The sequence below is a fragment of the Anarrhichthys ocellatus genome, unplaced genomic scaffold (assembly GCF_004355925.1).
Source record: "Anarrhichthys ocellatus isolate YVR2014 unplaced genomic scaffold, GSC_Weel_1.0 scaffold68, whole genome shotgun sequence".
Taxonomy (NCBI): Eukaryota; Metazoa; Chordata; class Actinopteri; order Perciformes; family Anarhichadidae; genus Anarrhichthys; species Anarrhichthys ocellatus.
In genome coordinates, this window is record NW_022280098.1 from 2,235,541 (window position 1) to 2,253,212 (window position 17,672).

The 17,672-nt window shown below is 39.3% G+C and overlaps 1 protein-coding gene across 1 annotated transcript in view; it reads left to right on the forward strand.

The window, feature by feature from the left end:
* Nucleotides 1-460: 460 nt before the first annotated feature.
* pla2g4f.1 (phospholipase A2, group IVF, tandem duplicate 1) overlaps nucleotides 461-17,672 on the forward strand; it is a 73,321-nt gene continuing 56,109 nt past the window's right edge. The window contains exons 1-13 of the mRNA XM_031873056.1: nucleotides 461-2,114; nucleotides 3,500-3,563; nucleotides 4,509-4,645; nucleotides 9,225-9,356; nucleotides 10,630-10,664; nucleotides 10,763-10,805; nucleotides 13,929-14,001; nucleotides 14,154-14,290; nucleotides 14,517-14,648; nucleotides 14,775-14,815; nucleotides 14,913-14,955; nucleotides 16,300-16,354; nucleotides 17,281-17,405. Coding sequence (XP_031728916.1) covers nucleotides 2,058-2,114; nucleotides 3,500-3,563; nucleotides 4,509-4,645; nucleotides 9,225-9,356; nucleotides 10,630-10,664; nucleotides 10,763-10,805; nucleotides 13,929-14,001; nucleotides 14,154-14,290; nucleotides 14,517-14,648; nucleotides 14,775-14,815; nucleotides 14,913-14,955; nucleotides 16,300-16,354; nucleotides 17,281-17,405 — 1,074 coding nt within the window. The 5' untranslated portion in view covers nucleotides 461-2,057. The remainder of the gene's footprint in view (nucleotides 2,115-3,499; nucleotides 3,564-4,508; nucleotides 4,646-9,224; nucleotides 9,357-10,629; nucleotides 10,665-10,762; nucleotides 10,806-13,928; nucleotides 14,002-14,153; nucleotides 14,291-14,516; nucleotides 14,649-14,774; nucleotides 14,816-14,912; nucleotides 14,956-16,299; nucleotides 16,355-17,280; nucleotides 17,406-17,672) is intronic.

Genomic DNA, 17,672 nt, shown 5'->3' on the forward strand with positions numbered 1-17,672 from the left:
GCTGCAGGCACTGTTGCGATTTCTTAAAGAAACGGGATTAGACTGTAGGATTTAGTTGTTAGTAGGTGTTGTTTAGGTTTATTTATTTAGTTATTAATATATATGTATATATATATATATATATTATTTTATTTTATTATCAGAACAGTGAAGAAAAGTTTACCCTGAAAATGCACACTCCGGTACAGTAGGTGGCGGTATGCACCTATGCAAGTTGGTTGCGATCCGCCATTGGAATTTAAAGAAGAAGAAGAAGTAGCCTACTTACCAATCGCCTTAAAAGTAGAAGAAGAGAAGAGAAGAGAACAGTAGCCAGCCTGCTTATCGAGACTGCAGTACAGCTGCTTTCTTGCAACTCTCTGTGACTCTCTGTCTGACATTCATAATGGTGAGTACAAAAGAAAAAAGATCATACTTCTGCTATATGGTTGTACAGTTTGCTTTATATTTAACAATTAGTTTGTGGTGCTGTTATTGTATTTTTCTGCATTATGTTTCTGTATTATTCCAAGGCAATATATTCATTTAGCCCGCAGAAGTGATTTTTACTGTAAATATTTTGGTTATTGTAGCAATTGTGCATTTGTTAGCATTAAGAGATAAAGGCAATAAACACATCTTTTATTCTCAAAATTATTTAAAATCTCTAGTGAATTAAAATATTAAAATCAACACCATGCTGTATCATGTGGCTGAAAAATGTCATCAAATGTAAATATTGCTGATAGTTTGGGAAACTGTGCTGGACTGCAAAGTTACATTTTGTTTCATTTTTTTTAACAAAAGGCTTTTCACTTATTCAGATACCACATCTTAAAATCTGAGCCTGTGCTCATAATTTTGACGATGGTCCAAGTTTTCTGAATAGTTAATTTTGCTCTCACCTTTGTCTTATTGCACCTTGCTAAAGAGTGACATTTAGAAAGACCCAGGCAAGGATGAGGTCATCCCAGAGTTTTAAATGTAAAACAACTGGACGCATTCTACTTTATAATGCAGCAATGCAGCTCAAAGCAGTTGATATTTGTGAAGCAATGCTGCTTGACAAGCGTGTTATTTGAAGTCTAATGAATCTCAACATTGAAAGCTGCAATTCATTTACTGCAAATGTAGTTGTGTAATATTGTTACGGTGAGAAGACAGAACTTGTTAATTTAAGACACCCCCTTATGATGAATTAAAAACATAGAATCATGCAATCCTTCATTACTTACAGTGTTGACACATATTTTACCTTGCATATTGACACCAGTAGTCTGTCATCTCATTTTCCTATGAAATTTAAGTAACGATCTCATGCTAATTAGCTGTTTGGTTATTGGTGTTGATTGAAGCCACTTTGCATAATACCCCACAGTTGAATTTGCAAGGGAAAATTACTGCACTTGTTTAAAGGTAAAATTGCGAGGGTGTTATCTCCCAAATGACAACTGATATCTTCTCTCTATAAAGTTTCCTCTTTATTGCATTAAGGAAAGGGAAAATTTTCAAGCTACAAATAGTCTCTTTGTCAGATACAGAGGAATCAAACAAACTCAGGTGTCAAGTCTGGTCACATTAGAAAAGCAACAAATGCATTGAACATTTTCTGGCATATGACAATGAACAGGGGCGTCGTTAGGCCAGCCAGGATTATAGCCAAGGAGTTTAGCTCAAACCACGTAAATGATGCACGGAGGGAAATTGTAAGCACAGGTTGTTACAGAATGTGGCTATCTGTAGTTGTTAACGATTGTTACCTGCTTAAATTTAGGTTTACTTGATGCAAATGAAAGGGAATACTGTAGTGGGCTATGTTAACACTAAGCTAGCTAGCTATTTTGTTATAAACTGTCTCCAGTGAGCAAGAGTGTGAACGAGCGAATTCGAAATACAAGAAATAACTATCGACATCTCTCTATTCTTTGCATTAATGTATCTCTCTTGTATTTCGAAACAATAATATCAGTCCCTATAGAATGTTGTTGTTTATAATCAGTTAATGCTTGTGAAAACTAAATGTCATAGTGTCCCTCATAACGCTATTGTACCCGTATATCATCCAATTCATTGACCAGATGGAGAATATAAGAAGATTCTTTGGGATAGGTGGTGAGAAGCAGAAGACTGACAAGGTTAGTGGTCTACAGCAGAGGTCCCCAACCTTTTTTGCACCACGGACCGGTTTCATGTAAGACAATATTTTCACGGACCGGCCTTCAAGGTGTGGCGGAAAAACACGACGAAATAAAATGATACGACTCGTCATGAAAACAAATATAAAATGCATAATAAATACAACTCACAATAACGCTGAATCAGTGGGAGCCCTGAGCTTGTTTCTCTGCAACGAGACGGTCCCATCTGGGGGTAATGGGAGACAATGACACCCGAAGTGTGTTCCTTATGTCCAGTCTATTCCGTAATTAGGGCCCGAGCTACCGACGTCGGGCCGCGAAGGCCCTATTGATATTGTACCCGTTTGGGTAAACGTACGCATGGTTGGAGGACTTGCCATGCATGAAAACTCACCAAATTTTGGGGACTTGTCAGGCCTGGTGAATATAGCCATCTGAAAAAGAATGCATCTTTCTGTGTTAAGAAATGGCTCTCTAGCGCCCCCTACAAGTCGGACCGGCGACGCCCCTCGGCCAGTATGTCCGATTGACTTGAAATGTGACACACATGTCCACTTAGGCTAGAGCTACAAAAAAGCCAATCAGACCCCTAAGCTCCGCCTACTTAGATTTTCCGCCATATTGAATTTTGTGTAAAACACATTTCTGCAAACTCCTCCTACATGCTTAGTCCCATTACTACCAAATTTGCTGTGGATCATTACTGGATCTACATCATCAAAAGTTATCAAAAGCTTTTTGATATCTCTTTTCGTTTACAAGATATGTACCAATAAACTTCTTAGGGGCGTGGCTTAATATCAATACATATAACTTCTCAACCGTTTGTCCTAAAATTACCAGATTTTCAGCATATGTGCACATTGCATCCTCTAACATACCCTGAGATTTATTTTGCATTCAACAACTAGCGGGCGCTACAGTAAACCCTCGAAGTTGTGCTTTTTGTCACTTTTTGCAGATTTCAGCCTTCGCACTTTAACGAACTTCTCCTACAGATTTTAAGCAATGAACTTCTACGTTGGTCAGGATGCTCTTAAGACCTTTGTGATTAAAAGTTATCAAAATCGAGAGTTTTCATCAAAGAACCTTGACGTGGCGTGGCGGCCATTTTGCCTCATTGTTTATGAAAAAATAAGTTCTTATAAGTTGTTATAACTCCAAGGTACATTATCCAATCCGCATAAAACTTATTTTGCATGATGCTACTTCAAGCCTAAACATACTTCAATTGAAAAAAATTCAATAAAATTCAATAATAACATGTTGATGAACTAATGCTGTTTTAGCCACACGCACCCTTTGAATGAGAATTCCACATTTTGTGTTTTCTTGAATATGTTTTATGGCCTCATGATTTCATGTTTTGCTTTATTTAACAGAAGAGCCGTTGGACACTGAATGTCACCATACTGCGAGCAGAGAATGTCCTCTCCACAGATTATTGTATGTATCTGTTTGATTTTAACGAACATTTTGTGACTTGCACACTTTATGGTGTGATAAAATCTTGTTACTTATGATGATGTCACTTTTTCACTTGACACAAAAACCAAAGAATCAGAAGGGTCCTAAATCTTGTTTGAAGTGTCCTTTTAATGTTTTACTTTGCTAAAAGAGAGAGCCCTCTCAGTAGTAAAAGTAGGGATGTCCCAGTCTAGTTTTTTATTTGTTTTGGCTATAAGTTGTGTAAGGGGCTGATAACACAGAGACTTGTTGCTACATGCAGCTGCTTCAAATTCCTTCCCTTGGCATTCACCACACACACACACACACACACACACGCACACAGTATGTAGGAGACCTGGGGACAGTTTGAAAAAATTATTCTTTTTAACCAATTGCTATCCGAGCACTATACTATACCAAAACCAAGGTATAGGGAGTAGAGTGTGAATTAAATTAAAATCAAGAGAAGAAATGAAGATCCATGTTTTGCAGTCAAGAATAATAAAATAGTTGACCACCTGTATAGGTTTATTTCTTTAAAAAAATATTTTAGAACATGCGGAGGGCAGCCGCACGTGACAATATTAATGACCAATATCAAATGTCCAATATGAAAACTGAAGTTAAGTTGAAGAAAAAATAAAGTAAAACTGAGCTAATTTGCTTCATCAGGACTGTTTGGATGTGGTTTCACCACCAGGTGATGAAAGTGCATGACATCATGTTTTTCCAACAAAACCTTTAACACCAACATTCAGTGCTATTTAGTGACCCAGATGATAACAACAATAAAGCTCATTATATGGGCTGCTAGCATGCTGTCCATATTAATGACTTTATTTACAAATACTTAGGTTAGTTATAAGCAGGGCAAATATTATATGACCTACGCTTGTTGCATGAACCCTGTATAATAATCCTTCTCCTGATTTCATACCCCAGCATCGAAATCAGACTGCTATGTTACTGTGTGTCTCCCCTCAACATCTGCAACAGTCTACAAGACAAAAGTTGTGGCAAACGTCAAAGACCCAGAGTGGAATGAAACTTTTACATTCAAGTTCAATGATGATCTCAAGGTAAGACCAGTACAGTAGGCTGCTAGCACATGTACCACACTAATGACTATTTAAGGAGTTAAATGTGTTTTTTGTTTGTTTTTTGCTTTAATCAACTACGACGTTAGTTATTCTGGAAACATTTTATGAAGGATTCTTTTGAGTGAATGGTCACACATATTTGTATTACAGGATCTACAAATGAAAAATAAGATTTACAAATGTGTAGAACTTGTGCGTAATGTTGGGTATTAATAAATGCGTGTTCTAATCTACACACAATGCTCAGCAAATTGATGTGAAATCATGTGAAACAGTTTTTTAAATGCACACATCACAACCTGAATGAATATAAATATTTTTTATACAGTTTTTAATTTTAACTTAACAGATCTGATCATGTTCACCTTCGAAAAGCTTCCTGTGTATGCAAATGTCCAAAATATTTGTGACATTCTATTGTATTTGTTTATAGATCGTTAAATGTGTACGCCTGAATCGCCAGATACGCACGGATCACGTTCCATTTTTGTCTCGAGTTTTCAGACTATTTTCACGTTCTCCAGCCCCACACAGATCCACCAGTCCATGCTGCATTTAAGTGCTGGTGGAAAACTGGGACATCTGTGTTTTAGGTCAAATCCTGTGTTATTTCAAAGAGGGAAACACGTTTTTTTTCTGAACAGACAGAATAGCTCGTCACCTCTTGATTAGAACAAATACATTTACCAACTATATACTAGCTATACTAGCCTAGCTATCATGTAAACAGGCGCTAAGAAGTAGACAGGCCCGAGGGGTTTCTTTTTTCACTATTTCATCATTAAATCCACTTTTTTTTTTATCACAGTTCCGTATGCTCCAGAGGACTGCCAGTGTCCCCTGCCAGTGTACTGCCCAGCTCATTCTGTTTTTCTGGCAAAGGAGCAGAGGAGACTGGAGACTTGTGCACAGCGAGTCAGTATAGTTTACAGAGTATAGAGTTGGTAAATGTATGTGTTCTAATGGAGGGCTGAGAGCTGTTCTGTCTATTTAGAAAAACGTCTTTGCCAGTTTGAAATTACACAGGATCTCACTGAAAGACCAGATCTTCCATTTTGTGCGGAGCTGGAAAACGTGAAAATAGTCTCAAACTCGTGATGTAATCTGCTCTGTGCTATCAGGCGATCCATGCGCACACATTTAACTGTCTGTCAATAAATACAACAGAATGTCACAAATATTTTTAGGCATTTCTATGCACAGGAAGCTTTTCGAACACACAAATGATCACATCTGTGAAATTAGTAGGTTAAGGTTAAAAATCTGTATATGAATTGTTAATATGTATTTAGGTTGAGATGTGTGCATTTGTAAAACTGCTTTACAAGTGTTCAAATGGCTTGGTACTTGTGAGAGGATTAGAACATGTTTGTGGATTATGGACTAACTACATTTGTGAATCACATTTGTGACCATTTTCAGAATAATATCAGGAACTCTGTTGGTAGAACCCTCTCTGTTTCCCTTTGAACCCCCTTATGATTTAACTTTTTTTCTAGTACCCTCATTAAAGCTGCAGTTGGTACTTATGGTAAAAATACATTTTATCTAGTGCTGGGCAACAATTACAATTTTTAATCGCGATTAATCGCATGATTTTTTTGCGATTAATCGCATTGTTATACGCAAAGTTCAATAATGAAATGAAATGTAGTGTATTGCGCACTTTTATTGTAAAAGTACTGCTATATGAACAAAAGGGCAATAACATTTGGTTTGCAAACACTTTAATAACTGCAGTTTTTAGGGCTTGTGGGAAGACACCTGAGAGAAGGGATGTGTTTACAATTTGTAAAAGATCAGTGGTCATGCAGTTTGAAATATTTTTGAAAAAGTGTGTTGGTAGAATATCCAAGCAGCAGGAGGATGACTTCAGATGTTGTATCATGTCTTCCAGGCTTCTACAGTCGATTGAATGAAATTGTGTCATGATATTTCAATGGATGTTATTCAGAGAAGGGGACAACACATATCCTGTGGTTGGTGTGGAGGCACTGACTGCTTGTCTAATTTACTGAATTTTGTCAGCAAGAAAGGAGGCAAATTGATTGCATGCCAGGTGGATTGGAGCTCAGCAGCTACTGACACTGGAGGGTTTGTTAGCCTGTTGACGGTAGCCAATAAGGCGCGTGTATTGTTATTGTTTTTGGTTATGATGTCAGAGAAGAAGGATTGCCTTGCATTTCTAAGTTCCAAATTATAATTGCGAAGTCTCTCTTTATAGATGTCACAGTGAACCTGGAGATTTGTTTTTCGCCACCTGCGCTCAACTTTCCGACAGAGACCTGACATTTAATAAAGCTAAGTTTAATGTGTTTAAAGCTTTATTTGCCCAATTTATTTGGACAGGCTGACGAGGAATGAATTCACTATTGTTTATTCGCAGCCTCACCTTTCTTTTTCTATAAACTATCAGGACAGGAATTGAGAAGGCTCGCTTCATACAGGGCCCAGACTTTTCCTGGAGAGAATCACTGGTGCCATTAGCCTTGTAGCCTGGACCCAGAAGATATCAATCATTGCCTTTATCAGGTAGAGGAGACAGACGATGGTTGTGGAGCCGTAGTGGACGGCCAGCGCACTTTAACTTCGTCGACTGTGTCAAAACTGGCTGTGGACTTCGAGCCAGTGGCGGGGGTGGGGCTGGATGCGGAGGTGGAACTGTACGTCGAGGAGTGTGGCGAGGAGTGAGTTTGGTTCCGGCAATGACCAAGTCTTTCATGTGGTCAGTGAACTCCAGGTGGGGGGAGGATGGGGAGAGTGTGAGTAGAGAGGAGGGGGACCTGGATGGAGTTTGGGGGGTGTAAGTAGGTGCTGTTGAGGGAGGTAAAGACTCCTCCTCTCAGAAGGGGGAGAAAGTGGGTGATCAGAGGCGGTCCCTGATGATGAGGTTGGAGACTCCTCCTCTTGGCTGTTGTTAGGTGGGGGAATCCTTCCCGTAAGGTCTCTACGGCGATGCGGTGTGGTTATCTCTTGTTTTGACTCCTCTTGTCTCTTGTCCTTGGCAGTAGGAACAGACGAGTGACGCAGGAAGAAAAATAGGTTTGAGGTAAACAGTTTTACCCCTGACTTGTTCAGGCAAACTCCATGTGCCTTAAAAAGATGTCTGCACTCCCAGAAAAGGTAGAAATTGTTGATAAAATGTACTGAATGCAGTTGACAGCCATTTGTTCAGTGCAAACAGCCTGCTGAATCCTTCATCTCCTCTGACTGGTGGAAGAGGGCCACTGATAAACACCTCAGCCTTGACAGAGCTGACTGTGTTTAACAGATCGATAAAGTCTCGCTTCAGAACTTATTTCAGACTGTTGTTTCACAATATCACAGCTTCCTATATGCACGATGATGTTTTTCACCGTGGGATGGTCAGCCACCATGTCCAGGATTTTGTCTCTCATGTTAGAGACCATATCTTTCGGAAAGTAGAGTATTTTGGTATTCTTGCTGCACATCGTTCTGACATCTTGTCACCAACAATCAGAGTCTCAGGCCCAGTCATTAGCTTTCCCTGCTGCCTTTTACTCTCACATTTACTCTCAGTTCTTAGCCTGCTTTGAGAAGATAGCTGCTTATCATCAGATGGAGATTTAGGATCCTGCGACAATGGAGCAAATCTGTTATGAAGTTGTAGGCTTGGTTGTTGTGGAGTTTTTTTTCTGGTTTTACTTTTCTTAGCTGTCCTTGGCTTTGTCCGGCTGAGTGCAGGGGTTGAGGAGGAGTTCTGCCTGTGTGGTAGTGCAGGCCAGCCAGTCGCATCATAAATCTCAGGGCGCTGGGCTATGCCTGTTGGTCGTCCTCCCACATCCTGAGGGTATGATTTCCTCTTCGGCTTTGCACCGAGAGAGTTCCAGGGGGGACTACCATTTGAAGATTCATTATCTGCTCTCTCCTCCTGTTTCTTGGTAGGCCTGGTGGTGCTAGTTAGCTGTGTCTTAGCTTGCATTTGTCCAATGTTTAGTGTCCATGGTAAAGTGGTATCATTCCCACACAGTCCATTTACCTCCACATTTACTTCTAGTCGGTGGAGTTTTGTTTCCAAGACTGCAATCTTCTGCAGGAGTTTGTGGTAGTCGTCCGTGGAGAAGGGAGGCATCTTGCTGCTATTTAGCTTTAGCTTAGCTGCTAATTAGCATTAGCTGACAGCTCAAATAGCTCGACAACTTTCTGGATTCGTCTTCACTCAAACGTTGAAGAGTGATATATGTGATATATCTGGCAATTTGAATAGATTTCAAACAAGTTGTAAGTCCACTTACTAGCTTTTTCTAGGGCTTTAACTGCCTACTACTCACAAAACATGCGCATGGCAGTTTGGACAGAAATTTAAGTCAGTTAAATCAGCAATCACACATTTTTTGGGTTTTAACTTTTGTTTTTCACACTCTCTACTCTTAGACCCCTAATGTAGTTTATGTAAAACTCCAAATAACTAACTAACTGACTAATAATATGAATGAATATAAAATATTAAGAAAAAAAACTTGAACCTTATAAAACTGTTTTTCCAAGGACACACATGACAAACTTTCCTAGTGAATCCATACTGTTATATTTCCAGGGCACTCTCGAGGTGAACCTGTATGATAACAACCCCCTACAGTTTGACAACCTGATGACCTCCCTAAAGCTTGATGTCAGCAGTCTGGCTGTGGGAAAGAAGGAAACCAAGGACTTCATCATAGACCCTGAGGTAGAAGTATCAAACATACTTTAGACATTTGCATGATCCACCCATCCATTATCTAACAGGATAACCGCTAATCCTGTTGGCAGGGGGTCTGGATCATGCCAGACTATCACAGGGCTAACACACACAGACAGACAACCATTGCTCCCGTAGCTGTGCCTACGGTGTGATAGAATCTGAATTGTAAGTCGCTTTGGATAAAAGCGTCTGCTAAATGACTGTAATGTAATGTAAGCTAAATGCATGTCTTTGGACTGTGGGTGGAAGAACCCAGAGAGAACCCACGCTGACACAGGGGAGAGCATGCAAACTCCCCACAGATGGGATCGAACCCAGGTCCCTCTTGCTGTGAGGCTACAGTGCTAGGCACCACACCACCATGCAACCCCATCTGCATGATGATACACCTTAAACTAGTTATGATTTATTGGAAGACTGCCAGACTACAGCAAAGCAACTTTGAAAAATTTAAAAACAGACAGGACTGTGCAGGATTACCAATCTGAAGTAAATCTGAAGGCAAAGTGATTTTAAAAGGGTTGTTGAGCAGAAACAATTAACTAATTAATCAATTAGTTGATGAACAGAACATGTCTCCACATCGTTTCTAATTGGGTGAAAAAAGGAACAAATACCTCTAGTAAATTTGACACACCCTCTTCCAGTGTAGCATGTATGATTTAAAAGAGTGTGGACATTGATAACCAATAGGGCCTGCTTGCACTGGTCTTGCAGAAAAGTAACACCCCAGTCCCAGTAAAGAGTTTCAAATTGAATTAATCTACTAAATTTACCTCTACCACCTCCACATTTCAAAAGCTACATAGAATCTCTGGAACATGTCATCTCATAAGTGTAATGACCTTGCAGAGTATAGTAAGTTATACATTTTGCACTGGTTAGTGCGTAAGGATCTGTTGTGTCTTAAAGCATGAGCACAAGGTGGTGGGTGCATGGCTTAAGCTCCCATCCACCCCAACAGCACTGCTGCTTTTGTTAACACAACTGGCAGTGTTTATTGGTTGCTTCACAGTTTGCTAGGGGGGACCTCCATCATCACCATCATTTAGGTGCCCTTGGGCAAGGCACCTAACCAACAAACTATACCTAAAGACAGAGTACATTAATCAGACTGCATACCTGAATACTTAGAAGTTTGATGGATTCATACCTGGATATGATTTATCATTACCTGCTTTTGTAGTAGCAGCAGTGCAGCACTTTTTTGTTTCCATGATCATATACCTACACATTTTTCTGCCCTCTTTGTTCAAAGGGTAAACTCTGGATTGCCTTTGAGCTCCTGGATAGGTAAAGTTTGTTTGATTGTATTTCATTTGGCATTTAAGTTTAAAATATAATTAAAAATATTAAAATTAATTTGAAATCATTTGTGTTTGTTTTTTTAGTGAGAGGAAATTTGTCAGTCCCTGCGGAGGTTACTCCACAATGGTAAGGGCTCTACATACACACCCCATGAAAACAGAAATAAACAAAAGACAATCTGAATCTAGTAACCAAACACCAAAAGGTGATCAGTGAGAGGTTCATAGATCCATATTCAGTATATACTGCAAAAAAATCTCTTAAACCATGGTGTGGGTAAATAATCAATTCTGATTGGCTGCATGCTGTCCATTAAATGGTAAATGGACTGTACTTGTATCACGCTTTTTTAGTCTTCCGACCACTCAAAGCGCTTTAACACTACATGTCATCATTCACCCATTCATACACTGATAGCAGGGGCTACCATGCAAGGTGCCACCTGCCCATCAGGACTATCTAACTTTCATACCACACAGACACCGATGGCACAGCTTTCAAGGGCAATTTGCGGTTCAGTGCCTTCACCAGGGAACACCGACATGGACTAGCGGAGCGAATCAGAGGTTCCTGGATTGAAGAACAAATGGTTTCAAAAGTCCGTCCTATTTACTCGAGCACTAGAAAACGTTTCCATTGCAAAATAATCTTATGGGATTGTAGTGATTGTTCCAGGTATTAACAAACCCTCAGGGTTTCCAGGGAAACAGAATGAATGTCTTGTGAAAAAACTTTCGATTTTGGTTGCAAAACGCATACAAATACAAATGAATGGTCTTCATTTATTTTCTTTGGCACTCAGACAAGTAAGGGATAATGACATGTGAGGTGTTCATTATCAGGGATTAATGGACTCTAATGCTTTTTCACATTTAGTTCGGAACTTAAAATTAAAGGGGATCTTGCTCTGATCAGCTATGAACTTATTTAACCATGGCATTGAATCAGTTTGGTTAATCCAGTACTTTTTGTGGTTTGATTTGCAGCTGTTCAGTCTGATTGCTTTTTTAAAACTGGCAAAAGTTCATCTTAAACCAAAACTCTACCAAATCTAGATAGACAATAACTTAAAGGTATACTGTGTTACATTTGTGGGTTGCTTTTTGTACATACACAGCCTTCAAAGTTGGCCACTTCTCGAGGTAGGGAGAGAGAGAATAAAGAGAGTGAGCGGCGGTAGTGAGAAGAAAGCAATATATTAGAGAAATTTTTTTTATCATTGTCTCAAAGCGGTTATGTTCAAAAACATTAATAAACACACCAACCCCTCCCTGTCGGCTCTGCTTATTTGTGTGCTTCTGTAAACAGACACACTGCCACCAATGAGAGAGAGAGGAGCAGGGAAAACACAGTAATGTCACAACTCATACTCAACCATCAAATATGGCTGCTTTGTATCTGACTAGCGCTTAAGTGGAACCTGTGCTTCGGTATCAGACGCCAAGGAGCGTGACAAAGCAGCAGTATTTGACGACCTGAATGGGCTGCACACATTGCACACTGCTTTTTGCTCGGGGTTACAGCCCAGGTTCTTTGTCGATGCCCAGAAACGTCCCGAACACAGTAAAATAGGAAGAAAAGGGGACATTTAGGCAGATGGCATGGTGTCTGTTGATAAAGACGCCACCATACACTTCTAATGGGTCATAAATGATGATTGAGAAGGATTATTTTGTTAAACAGATTAAGTCGTGAGTGGTTTGTACGAGTTATTTAGGAGAACATGCAGCATCACCCAATTTTCTTTGCTGTGTTTTCAATTTTCATTCTTGGAAGAGAGTGTGTCTTCAGACGGTGTCCTGATATCGGCAGAGACAGATGGATGGTTTCTTACAGGAATCTACACATGCAGATTCATGGAAGTCACTGTCCAGGGCAACATGCTCCATTGCAATGCCTGAAAGTGCAGTATCACGTATTCTTTCATCCATTTCGAACACAGCTCTAACTTTGATCACACAAAGACCCGATGAGTCGTAGCAATGACCTCGGTACCCCGTATTCCTGCAGTACCCTCCACAGGACTCCCAGAGGTACACGGTCGTAAGCCTTCTCCAAGTCTACAAAACACACGTAGGGAATACTCCCATGACCCCATGTCTGCCCCTCCACAGTCACTGTCCCCGATCTCCACGAGACACTGAAGATGCAATGTCCAGAGCCTTCAGCACTGGCGCCTTGCTACTGAGGAGGTTTTTGACTACCTCAACAACCTCTGGCCAACCATATGGATGGGTCTTCCCCCGAGTGTTCAAACTCTGCCTCCTCCACGGAGGACATGTTGTTTGAGTTCAATGTGCTCTTTCCACAACTTGACAATATCCCCAGTCCGGGTCAGCAGTTCTCCTCCCCTGCTTAACTGCTTGACACAGCCAGAGCTAGCGATGTGCAGGGATATCGCTAAATTTGCATTTAGCGATATCCCTGCAGTATTGGTCTTTGCTGGTCTTGATTTAAAATACTGAGTCAAGACAAGATACGATCAATTTCAACGCAGAGCCTCGTCACGAGACCAAGACCAATCTCGAGTACTACACTGCAGACTAAAGAAGGCTTTGTTAGGGATAAAGTTACTAAGCAACCGCCAGCTGGTACTGCCAAAATAAATGCTGTTAGAAACTCTGACAAAATTGCCAAAACCCTCATTGCCAGTCAATAAGTAATTTCCTATTGTTATCAATCAGCAGTCATACAATCAAAGACTCGTTTAATAACTAAGTGACATTAAAACCAAGACAAACTGACACAAATCACACAAAACTGCCATGTTAAGATCAAAGGTTTTTAAACGGCTTTTAAACATTGGTAAGGTGGATGACAACCTAATATAAAAGGGAAGGTTGTTTCAGAGCTTAGGGGCAGGAATACAGGTAGCCAATGAAGGGATTTTAAGATCGGTGAAATGTGTTCACGCCTGCGTGTACCAGTTAAAAGTCTCGCTGCAGAGTTCTTTTGAGGATAGAAAGGCTTTGACCTTAGCTAAAAGTCTTAGCTGAAAGAAGCTGATTTTGACCAAGGACGCAACTTGGAGGTCCAACATAAAAGATGAGTCAAAAAAGGGAAACTTCACGTACATCTGACGTAAAAAATAGAAATAGAAGACGCCTATTTGTATGTTTGTAAAGTGGATCTCTGTGATACATAAGCACCACTTACATGCCAGTTTAATTGATTATGATGGAAGTGTAGTTACACCTTCAAAGTATTCTGATTCTTGTCTTAATTGCTTTTTGGGGGCTTATTCAACAGAAAGAAACTATGTCCTATTTGACCTTGAATACCAACATACTGAGAGCAGAAAAAATGCCCCGCAAAGATTTGTGTAAGTATGGCTTTCACTTTTCTAAGTAATAATATGTGCTGTGCATGTTTTGTATTGACACTTCATCACTTTTAAAAAAATATTTCTAGTGTTTTTATTTTAAAACATTTTCATATGAAACTGACCTGTCTTTTTCTGTCTCTGTGTTACAGTCTCTGAATCTGACTGCTACGTTATCCTCTCTCTCCCCACGGCAACGGCAAATGCCTACCGTACTAAAACTGTGTCGAACAATACCAACCCAGAGTGGAATGAAACGTTTACCTTCAGGGTCCCCACCCATGTGAAAGTGAGTGTACGCAATATTAGCATCACATCAAACACGAGCGTCTGACTGACTGCTGTTGTTCAGTCCACCCTGGAAAGAACCAGTTCAGTTAGTGTAGCAAGTACTTAAATATTCTGATAACGTGTTTTTTTTTGCTTCATTATTGCCAGCCAATAGCTAATTTAATTTATGAAGAGTACAAGTCAAAAGCTCTGTGACTCAGTAAGCTTTTCTACTGTTTCCCCAGAACATTTTAGAAATGAAGCTATATGATGACGACCCTTTGGCACGTGATCATCTGTATGCCGAGCTTCTGTTTGATGTCGCAAGTCTCACAATAGGGAAGAAGGAGACCAAGGTCTTCCCTATAAACCCAGAGGTAAAGCAACAAGAGAACAACACTTGCTCTGTAGGATTGTAATGCACTTAGGGCTGATCTGTTACAAATTGGCCATTAAGCAAATGATTATGATTCAAGGATTTTCTCTTGTCCACTTTTCTATAGACAGAGGGCACACTTCTGATAGTATTTGAGCTACTTCACAGGTAACTGTATATTACTGTTTTTACTTTATTGTCCTCTATCAAACCATTTGATTAAAAATGAGCTGGTTAAAAATGAATAACTTTTGTCTTTTTGTAGTGACGACCCCCCTTGTGAATATCCCTCTAATGGCACCGTGGTGGTAAGATTTTTAAAATAACATCAGCATTATACACCTAAATGTTACATCAGTTCTCAGATCATTCTCCATGTCGACTGGAACCCTAACAAAGTATGGATGATCACCAACTTGCAACAAAAGAAGCCATTTAATTCCCAAACATAATTAAAATTGTGGTTGCTTGATAAATTCAAAATGGCAGCAGAATAAACTTTTATTGTCATTGCCCAGATCACAGGTATCAAGACAACAACATGTATATTAGTATCTGAACAAAAGTGCAAAAAGCAGAGTAGTGCTGTACTGAATAAAGTGCAGAATAAATCAAATATAAAATTAATATAGAATGTAGAATATACAGTTAGGGTATGGATATGCCAGATGAGCAGTATGAACAGTATAAACAGTGTGTAATGAATATGCAAAGACATATACAGAATGAACATGGTAGGAACTGCGAGTTATTTGGGTTTTCCTCTCCTCAATGTCAACCTAAACTCGAAAGGCTGTAAAACCAAAGAGGACGCATTGGCAGCTCAACTCCTTTCCTTTCCTGCAGTTTGATTTAAAATGAGTTTTATCATAGAGTTTTGTCAGGTTGAAGATCTTAGAAAAGAACACACAAAGACAACATACTGCCATTTCTAACAACATATTCATGCTGGATTACATGTTTTCCATCAGCATTTGCTAATTATCTTTTTCTTAATAGATTTAAATAAATCATTACCGACTTCAGAATTTGTCATTAATCACATTTATTAATTTTTGAATAACCAGTTGATCTAAGAAATGATAAACTTCATTCACAATAAATTATTAATTACATTTATGTACACATGCTTCAGATAAATTGACCTCACATGAATTGTTCAGCTCAGCGCTGCTCTCTTGTGCGACATTCCATAAATTACGCATACGCAGAAACAAGGCGATTGGCTCATTGATATTGTAAAAGCAACGGAAGTTCCAAAATATAAATAAAGAAAAATTTGTTAATTTCAAATATTGACTTTTTTTGTCTTTTGCGCATTACCAACTATGTTCATTGCTGACACTGCTGAAAGATCACTGGCACAAGTGAAAAAGCACTGCTATTAACAAGCATGTTCTAAATGGATAGACTGAAGACTGTGGTTGTGGTGCAGAGGGGTCCAAACTTCTTACAGCAGAGTGAAGACTTAACCTGCCAGTATGTGCATTCTAACAATCTGACTTCAATCTTAAAAATATTGATAGATTTATGACCATTAAGCTGCCTCATGACACAGAGCAGGTGGATCCTCTAGCTCATGGGAATAATTATTATGAATGTATCTTATTTTGATTTCCCTAACCAGAGTAACTGATCTTTGTGTCTTCCAGGCTGCCCCGTTCTCTATACTGGATATTAACATTGACAATCTACAAATTGATGACCGTAGGTAGTCTACAATACTGTCTAATTCGTTCAGTCAGGTTGAATTTACTTAAGCTTTCATTGTCCTGTTCACCAAATATTTTTTCACAAATTAAAGCGAAGGATTCAGGACAGCTTCACAGACATGACAGGCTGTATTTTCGAACCCACAGTGAACAGCGTTCAGCTTTTTACAGCAAAGGAGCTCACAACAAAGTTAAGGAAAAGCTGGTGAACATTGTGGAGCATATTTTTTCAGGACATGGAGCTTAAAGGAGAATGCATATTAGACTTACAATCACTCAGTATCCAAAGACACACTTCCAAATAAGTATGAATGCTGCTCCATAACTGCTGGAGGCATTCAAAAAATTGTTTGCCAACAAGTTTGCTATATCAACTGAAAGGCGCATGGTCTCTGTGGCAAACCAAGCGCCATACTCTCTGGCTGTGTGTGCAAGTTATATAACTACACATACTCTTGCAAGACCTGCTGTTGTTTATGTAGGAGACATATTTACAACAAACAGAAAGAAGATTGTACTTTTTTTTACATTCATGGTCCCCAGAGGATGAATCCTATAGGCTTTGCTGATCCTCTGATTTTTCACCTCTATCCACCATTAGGTTCTAATTTTTGGCTTTGTGTGAAAGGTCTCACTCTCTTCCATTTGATGGATGCCATGAACATTAACTTGTATCTATCTATAAAGCTGGTGTTATTTACAGTGAGCACTGCAGCTTAAGTGTGGCTGTTCAGGCTTTTTAAAATGTACAGAAGAAAGCAACTAACAAAAATCAAGACACCTTGGAGATGTCTTCTTCAGACAAATGGATGACTTTAGTATAATGATAACTTTTACTAATGACTTATCAAGCAACAGCAATATTGGTATTTATCAGTTTCAACAGATTAACATGACATGTGGGTAAATGTTTTTCACCAGATTTGTGGAACAAGGTTCTGAAACTGAGGGGTGCCCATCACGAGGATCACATACTTAATACCAAGGAAACCCCAAAACCGCGTTTCTACATCAACAGAGACTTGGAGACAGAACTAGGAGTGGCAGTGAGTTTTAATTGTCTTTTAGTTTGACAGCGAGATGTCACATATTTTATAAGTGAACGGTGTTCCTGATCAACTTCACTTGTCACCTCCTTTAACACAGAAGAAAGGAAGAGGGGAAGTAAATAAGGAAAGAGAAGATAGAAAATCAACTTGTTTTTCGTTTTTAAGGGCTTCATAGCAAATGTTTTTTTACAATAACTGCCACAGCATACTTCAAAATCTAGAAAGATAGTATAACATGGCATGCTATTTTTCCCTTTGTCTGTC